General features: G+C 35.6%; 1 protein-coding gene across 1 annotated transcript; it reads right to left on the reverse strand.

The window, feature by feature from the left end:
* Positions 1-3,026: 3,026 nt before the first annotated feature.
* LOC133802047 (uncharacterized) lies at positions 3,027-8,458 on the reverse strand. Its single transcript, XM_062240279.1, has 7 exons — positions 8,242-8,458; positions 7,805-7,851; positions 7,385-7,700; positions 6,807-7,259; positions 5,992-6,723; positions 3,170-3,338; positions 3,027-3,060 (listed from the first exon to the last, which is right to left on the reverse strand). Exons 1-7 carry the CDS (start codon positions 8,456-8,458, stop codon positions 3,027-3,029), a joined length of 1,968 nt encoding a protein of 655 aa, XP_062096263.1.
* Between the last annotated feature and the right edge of the window lie 310 nt (positions 8,459-8,768).

An 8,768-nucleotide genomic window follows, 5' to 3' on the forward strand; every position in this document is an offset into this window, starting at 1 on the left:
ACATGTAGGGTTCATGCATTGATTAATATTACTAGTAAAAAAAATAATTTCTAATGATAGCTAAATTTTATTTTTCTATGGCATTTCGTTATGTTTGACCAAACAGGCCATGTATAACTTCTCCCAAATTTCGTGCAGAGGATATTAGCAGATTGCCTCTAGGTCAATACAATTTGTAAGCTATTTTTTTTTGTACCAAAATTAATTCTGCAAAAATAATAGAGAATTCATAATGAAATAATTTTTATGATTGTAACACTTGGTTCTTCATTTTCGATAATACAAATATGAGTTAGATAGATTTAACTACTTAATCATTTAAAAATATTGATATACTTGTTTTCATTTATCTTATTTAAGCTTAATCTTTTTTTTTGTTGACGAAAAACTGTATTTGTGTTCGCAGACTCCAATCCAAATTATTTTTGTAAAACATACACATGCAGAGGACTTACAAGGATTATCGTAACCACCAACTTTGTATTCTTACCCTCCATATTCTTATATCTTTATATATTATAAATACGAGTTTAACGGAAATTGTTGGTTTTCGTTAGATTTAACACTTTTTTATTGTTTTCTAACACCGTTAGTTTTAACATTATCTAAATAAGGTAAATAACATAAAAATAAAAATAAAAAAGTAATAATGAGTCATAATAATTTCTCATCACAGATTTTAACATTTCACATTAAAGTATTTAAATTGCTTTATCAATTATGTTTTGAAAACTATAACCCAAAATTATTTATGTGTTTAAATTTATTATTTTCTTTATTTTATTAATTATTTATTTTGTCACTTAATGATTTTTTTTATTCAATTATATATATGACATAAAACATGAATATACATATTTCTTATTTTTTCGTTTAATTTTTTTAATGAGTAATTACATATTTTAATTGTTTTAGCCACTGATATATATATATTTATATATAACTTTATGTTTGCTTTATTCATTTTTAATTAAATATATAAAATTTGATCAAATAAACTTCTTAAATTTATAGTTTTAATTTAGAATTTCTTAATATTTTATTATATTGAATATTTGTTTCTAAAAGAAAATTAGAAAAAAAAAAAATTTTAAACTAGAATCTCCATATATAATATATAAATCAAAACATAAAAAATACAAAAATTTAAATTATTAAGAACACTAAATTTCAAACTTATAAGCAACATCAAATAGTTTACTTTAAAACTAGAAAACATAATATGTAAAAAGTGTATATCTAACAGACTCTTGGTTGAACAATTTATTTTAAAAATAAATACTATCATATTATTTATTTATATTTAAACTATAGATTATGTTTTGGCTTAATTTTTTTTAATATGTTTGTGTCATTCTTCTATAATATATAACATTATTTATTAATTTGAAATTTATATGCAATCCTAAGTACTTAATAAAAATAATTAATAGTTTTTTTAATAAAACTAAGCAATCGTGCATTACACATTGCTTGCATCTAGTATATTAGACAACTCGAAAGCTGCAAAGAAAGTTATGAGGTACCTTTAGGGTACTAAGGATTACAAACTCATGTTCAGAGAAACCGACAACCTGGAAGTAGTTGGCTACTCAGATTCAGACTTTGCTGGTTGCACTGATTCACGTAAATCAACCTCTAGTTACGTGTTTATGTTTGCCGGTGGAGCTATATCATGGAGGAGTAAGAAATAGACCTTGACTGCTACTTCTACTATGGAGGCCGAGTTCATTTCGTGTTTTGAGGCTACATGGCATGGTATATGGCTAAAGAGTTTCATTTCAGGCCTTAGAGTTGTAGACTCCATATCTAGGCCATTGAGAATGTTCTGCGACAATTCAGCTACTGTATTCATGGTTAAGAACAACAAAAGTGGTAGTCGAAACAAGCACATCGACATAAAGTACTTAGCCCTGAGAGAACGTGTTAAAGAAAATAAAGTGGTCATTCAACACATTAGCACTGAATTGATGATTGCTGATCCTATGACAAAAGGCTTGCCACCTCATAAATTCAAGGATCATGTAGTGAACATGGGACTTTATTCCCTTATGTAAATTTATTGTACAAATTGAAGTTATTATTAATGAAACTCTTATTTTGATGTTTTCTCATATTTATGCGCATTTTAATTTATGTGAGAAATTTTTTTAGGACCTGAATAAAGATAGGATTTGTTCGTTTAAATACATAGCCACATAAATTACATTGTTATGTAATAAATATATTGTAATACATGGAAGATAATACTCGCCATAAAAAGAGGACCTATCACCATAATTCATGTGTTTATTATCTAACAGGGATAGTTATCGGGCTTAAGTAATACATTAATTTAAATGTTGACCAAGTGGGAGAATGCTAGAATATTTATTTATATGGTATATAAAATCAATTTGTTACAACTAATTGATTTAATATATCAAAGTCAATATTTTATTTATTGACAAATATTCTTTTTTTGTGGTAAATCAGCAACTTTGAATTACTACAAAAAACAATTACAAAGAAAAGGCAAAAGCCCAACAATTAATTACAAGCTCTTAAAAGAGCCTCCACCCAATCTTGGTCTACCCCATTGAATTTGTTTAAATTCATGTAATGTAATCTCACACACATAGTATGTATAATATCCTTCACAATAACATCAATTGTTGGAAGTTTTTGGTCCCAAAAAACACTATTTTGACTATGCCAAATGAAATAAACCATAGCAGAAACAATGCTGAAAGCAATCTTTCTTCTTCCTTGCGACAACTTCTTTTTCACCAGCCACTTCAAAAGGCCCTTAAGATCGTGCCCCTGGTACAAAATACCACTCCACTTCACAACCTCTACCATAATTTTTGAACTAAAACAACATGAGAAAATGAGATGAGAGTGACATTTAGCATAAGTCCCACAAAGTAAGCAAGAAATATGTTCAATTGTACCAAATCTCTTTAAGCGATCTCTAGTAGGTAGCCTTTCAAGCAGAGCTAACCAAATGATAACTCTATGTTTGAGAATACAAACTCTGTCCCAAATCATATCAAAATTCCATCTGCCAATAGAATGCAACTGCAATTTATAACATAAAGCAGATATTGGAAACTTAAATTTTTGAAACTCACTGAGAGAAAACACTGCTTTGATTTGATTTTTCGCTTGCACTATACGCTTCCAATACCAGGTAGCATCTAGAGATGGTTCATAGTCCCACCACTCTCTTTGCTTGATATACACAGAGTTCACCCACTTTACCCATAAATTGTCCTTCTTAGAAGAGATAGCCCAAACATGCTTGCCCATGGTGCATAAATTCCATAAGGCAATATCTTTAAAACCCAAACCCTCCTCTGCGTTAGAATGACACACATCAATCCAAGACACATTCCGCGGGCCATTTAACACTTCATTACATTTCCAAAGATAAGCTCGACACACTTGGTTAATTCTTTGAATGACCAATTTCGGAAGAATCACTAATTGTGACTAATAGGAATTTATAGTGAGAAGAACCGAGTTAATTAACACGATTCTACCCGTATATGACAGATTCCTACTGCTCCAAATCTAAATTCTAGTAATCATCTGTAATGCCCCGGATTCCCTAATGTGGTTAATGGCTGGATTAGTAGGCCGGGAGGGCCATAATTGTTTAATTATGCCATTAAATGTGTTTATGCATATTTATGAGAATTATATTAAAATATAATGTTAATTGTATGCATGTCGATGATATATGTTGAGACCACATTATGATGTGGGTTTGTTCGAGCTATTCGACATGAGACGATCGTAGAATATTAAAGTAGCGGTTTAGTCACAAAAGGTGTAAGAGTCGGGGCTTGGGTTGAGTCTCGGGGTGATTTTGATGGTTAGAGCGTTACCGGGAGATAAAAGGGTAACAGGTTGTGAATTTTTGGCATTTGAGAACATTGAAAATAGCGGGAATTGGAGAGTGTTAATTATGATTAACGAGTTAGAAGGGAAGTACCAAATATGCCCTTGGGAGCCTTTAGAAAGTATTAATTGACCTAGGGGTAAAATGGACATTTCACCCCTAGGATAGATATAACCTTTGATAGCTGAGAAAAGTAGTGGAAAAACAGAGTATGCAAGGAGTTCTCCCGTACCTTCTTCTCCTAACTGTTCTTTGTGGTTTTTGAACCAATTTTGAGGATTCAAGCTTAGGAAGCAAGCCTTGGGAGTTTGGGAGTGTGTTCCACCATTGAAGACCATCATAAGCCAAGCTTTGGGTAAGTTTCTAACCATGATTTTCTCTGGTTTGCCTTGTTCTGGTGTTATTTTGCAGCTGAGATGTTTAGGGTAAATTCATGGTTTTGTTGGGAGTTTTGGCTAGGGTTCCCATGCTTGTGATGTTTGGGGTGTGTTGGGATGGTTTTTGGGTTCATTTGGCATCAAGAATAGGATTTGGAAGCTTGGAAATCGAGTTAGAATCGAAGGAGTTGAAGAAGGTCGGTTAAGGGGTGTTTGGGTCTGGAGGTAGCGCTACAGCGCCCACCCTAGGGCGCTATAGCGCTCCTCAGGAGGCTTTCTGGCGCTTGGGAGGTTCTGTGTAGAGCGCTGTGGCGCTAGGGGTTGAGCGCTGTAGCGCTACCCTGCTCCTTCCAAACCCCGTTTTGAGTGTTTTTAAGGGTTTTTGACTTGGGGTTTCAATCCTTAAGGCCCGGGATCGAATCTACTAACCGTGTGGGCATGTTTCGAGGTCCCGAGGGTGGTGCTTAGGTTAAGACCCTATTACTGTGGATTCTCATTAATGGAGGTTATAATTGGTTGTGATTAGGTAACCGCTAAGGAACTAAAAGATCGATCGTTCTCAGGGGTCGTCTTTATCATACTTCTGGCTCGAACTTGAGGTAAGAAAACAGTGTATGGATATAGTTGCACCCTGTGCAGGTATATGACATGCATGGTTTGATATTGAGGCATGTTGGTTGATGTATGTGGACATGGATTGCATATTAAATGCTAATGAACGCTGATTACCTGTTTATGACACTGACTGGTCAGGGACCGACTCTAAAATCGATGATCACGCATTGAATGACCCTATGGCATTAATGCGGGACCGACCCTAAGGTCGAAGAACTTATAATCGCTTGCCTGGTCTACGACCAGATGTCTATAGCCAAGGTATACGACCCCGGTGACCATTAGTCACGTGGCCAAGGGACGTTGTCCATAGCTTCGACTCTAGAGTCGTGAGGAAGGTTATGTTGGTGACTCAACACCATGCACCTGTCCTGGTCGAACATATGAAAGAATCACTTAACCGTTAAGCCCTGGTGACCCTATCGTCACATGGCTAGAGGGAGCGATGCTCATTATCGTGGCTTTTGGCTATTGTCATCTATTTGTTTGGACTGAGAGTCCTGAAGGGTTATTATGATCGTTGTTGATATTATATCATGTTTTATTGTGTTTTCTTGCTGGGCCTTGGCTTATGGGTGCTATGTGGTGCAGGTAAAGGGAAGGAAAAAGCTTAACCAGCCCTGAGTGGAGAGCTTGGGCGACGTTGTGTACATACAGGGCCGCTTGACCGCCACGGTCAAGGAGTTCTCAGAGGGACTAGGGGTTTACCCTATTTTTGCCGCTTAGGCCGGCGGGGATTGTAAATTTGGAACTGTAGCGACTCTTTTGTATTACGAACTACTTGTAAACATTTTGAAAGGCTCATGAGCAGTTTGTTTACTTAATGAAATGTACCCATTCCTTTTTGCTGGTTTTTCACCTTAACCTGATATTAACACTTAGATCACGTTTTCAACCAAAGGACTCGGGTAGCGGGTCAAATTTCCGGTTCACCGTTCACCGTAACTGTTCTGGGGTAACCAGGGCGTTACATCATCTTATCCACCAAACAATCAAAGTCAGCTTTAGAGATCTTTTTAGAACAAATTTTCATGCCAAGATATTGAAAAGGCAGCTCACTCTTCTAAAAACTATATAAATCCATAATTCTATCAATAGAAAGAGAATCCATACCTGCCCCATACACTATAGATTTCCTAACATTCGCTTTGAGCCCTGAGGAGTTGGAAAATAGCTTAAAACCTCGCAGCAAAAGAGTGGCAGATTTGTAATCACCTTTAGAGAACAAGAGGAGGTCATATGCAAAGCAAAGATGCGTGAGCTTTAAACTCTTGCATCTCGGATGAAATTTAAACTCAGCCTCCTTAGCCACCTTGAGCATGATCCTTGACAAACACTCCATTCCTATAACAAATAGAAGGGGGGTAATTGGGTCGCCTTGTCTTAAACCTCGTTCAGCTTGGAGGTAACCATGAAGAGCACCATTCATGGAGAAAGAAAATAGAGGAGTGGTAACACACTCCATGATAAGGTTTACAAATTTTTGAGGAAAGTTTAGAGCTTCAAGCATCTCTCTAAGAAATTCCCAGTCAAGCATATCATAAGCTTTTTGAAGGTCAATCTTGAACAAACAAGTTGATTTTGCACGACTTCTATCATATCCCCAAACCATGTCTTGACAAATCATAATATTATGTGCAATTTGCCTTCCTTTAACAAAATCACTTTGATTCTCTGAAATGATTCCTGTAAGAAATTCCTGTAATCTCTTGCAAATAATTTTAGAAGCTATTTTATAGATCACATTGCAGCAAGCAATGGGACTATAATCACTCATAGATTCTGGGCATACCAATTTAGGAATCAAAGTCACTATTGTAGCATTTATCTCTTTAAGTAATCTTCCTGAGTTCAAAAATGATAGAACAACGTAAGTCATTTCATTTCTTGTTATCTCCCAAGTATCTTTAAAAAAAGACTACTATGACCATTTGGTCCTAGTGCTTTATCATCAGGAATTGAGTGCAGGGCATCTTTCACCTCTTCTTTAGTATAATCTTGCCATAACCAATCAGCTTGTCTTTGAGTCACCATTGGCCCTTCTTGAAAAATTCTCTTGTGAACTCTGGTTCTATTAGTAACACAAGATCCCAACAGAATGTTATAAAAATCTAAAAAAGCTTTGATAACACCCTCTTGATCATCAATCCATCTTCCAGTTTGATCTTTGATGGAGTAAATTGTATTCTGCTGCCTCCTTCTTTTAAGACTTGCATGAAAAACCTTTGTATTATCATCTCCACTTTTTATCCAAGCTACCTTGGCTTTTTGACTAAGGTAACTAATATAATTTCCGTGAGACTCTACATAAAAGTGTCGAGGCCTAATTTCAGCCTCAATTAACTCTGCATTCCAGGGTTTTGCTGCAAGCTTTGTTGAATCTTTATCATATGTTGATAGCTTTCATGTTCCTGAATCTCAACATTTCTCCTGCCTTGTCTATTCAACACTTTTAAACAAGATTTGAGCTGCTTCGGGTGAGAAACAAGACAAAACATAGGAGTACCAGCTGTCTTCACCTTCCAATTCTTATTCACAGTATCAACAAAACCTTCCAAGTTCTTCCAAAAATTAAAGTACCTAGAAGGCTTTTTACTATTTTTCATATTCGGGTAAATAGAAAGGAGGCCAGGAGAATGATCAAAATCACCTTCAGGGAAGAAAGTGTCCTCAGCTGTAGTATATTTGTCCATCCACTTATGATTTGCTAAAAATCTGTCCCATTTTGCATAAACCCGATCTTTGCCTTCTTGTTTATTATTCCAAGTGAAGAAGTTTCCATTGAATTTGATATCTTCTAAATCACAATCTGCTACACTATACTAAAATGGAATCATCTCATTGGCATTACCCCGGTATTCAAGCCTTTCCTCAGTACTCAATATCGAATTAAAGTCCCCTCCAACTATCCAAGGGAAATTAGTACCTTTTGATAATTGCACAAGATCTTTCCACAGTTGGTCTCTTCCTTTACTGTCATTGATTGCATAAACCACCGTGTTATAGCAAAACAGTCCCCTCTTTGCGGCTTTAACACACAGTGGATATACCGACTAGTAGCCCCTTTTATATCTACATCGAAACTATTAGGATTCCACTCAATGATAATCCGCCCATTAGGATGATGAGCCAGATTATTAGTAAAATACTAGCCCTTAAACATTTTAGGTATAAGGTTCCTATTCTACGAGCCTTAACCTTTGTCTCAAGGAGTCCAACAAATCCTATTTGTTTGTTATGAATCATCTTCATAACATCAGTTTGCTTAGAGGATTTGTTGATGCCCCTTACATTCCAAATAAATTTTGTATCCATCTATTGGTGGAGGGTCTCCCCCTCAATCAATAATGGACCTCATCTCACATAACACCTCTCCAACCTGCACTTCATTAACAGAAACATCCTCTAACACATAAAAAGAGTTCCTAGTCTTCACTTTGGGTGGGCTAGCTATCACAACCTTCTTCCCTTTAACTTCCTTAACATCTTGATTATCTTCTGTGGCAGTTGTTGGTATCTGTTCACTCTGAACCCCTGATGCCTCATTTGGTTTCCATAGCTTCCTACTTTGCTCCACCATTTTCACTTTCTTACACACATTACTGGTATGATCGATGCCCTTACAAATCTCACATTAATCTGGCTTCCATTCGTAAGAGACTTCGATATAGACCATCTGCCCTTTTTCATCTTCAAATTTTATTTGAGTTGGAAAGCCTTTTGAAACATCCATCTCTATTAAAACTCGAGCAAATTGGAGCTTATCCCTATTCATTGTAGCCTGGTCTTGCTTGATCATTCTCCCTAAAGTGCTTACAATTTTTGCCATTGATCTCTCTCCCCAGTATTTTAATTCAAGTTGTCTCAATTGTATCCAAACTGAAACTTTC

The sequence above is a fragment of the Humulus lupulus genome, chromosome 9, assembly GCF_963169125.1.
Source record: "Humulus lupulus chromosome 9, drHumLupu1.1, whole genome shotgun sequence".
In the NCBI taxonomy this organism is placed as follows: Eukaryota; Viridiplantae; Streptophyta; class Magnoliopsida; order Rosales; family Cannabaceae; genus Humulus; species Humulus lupulus.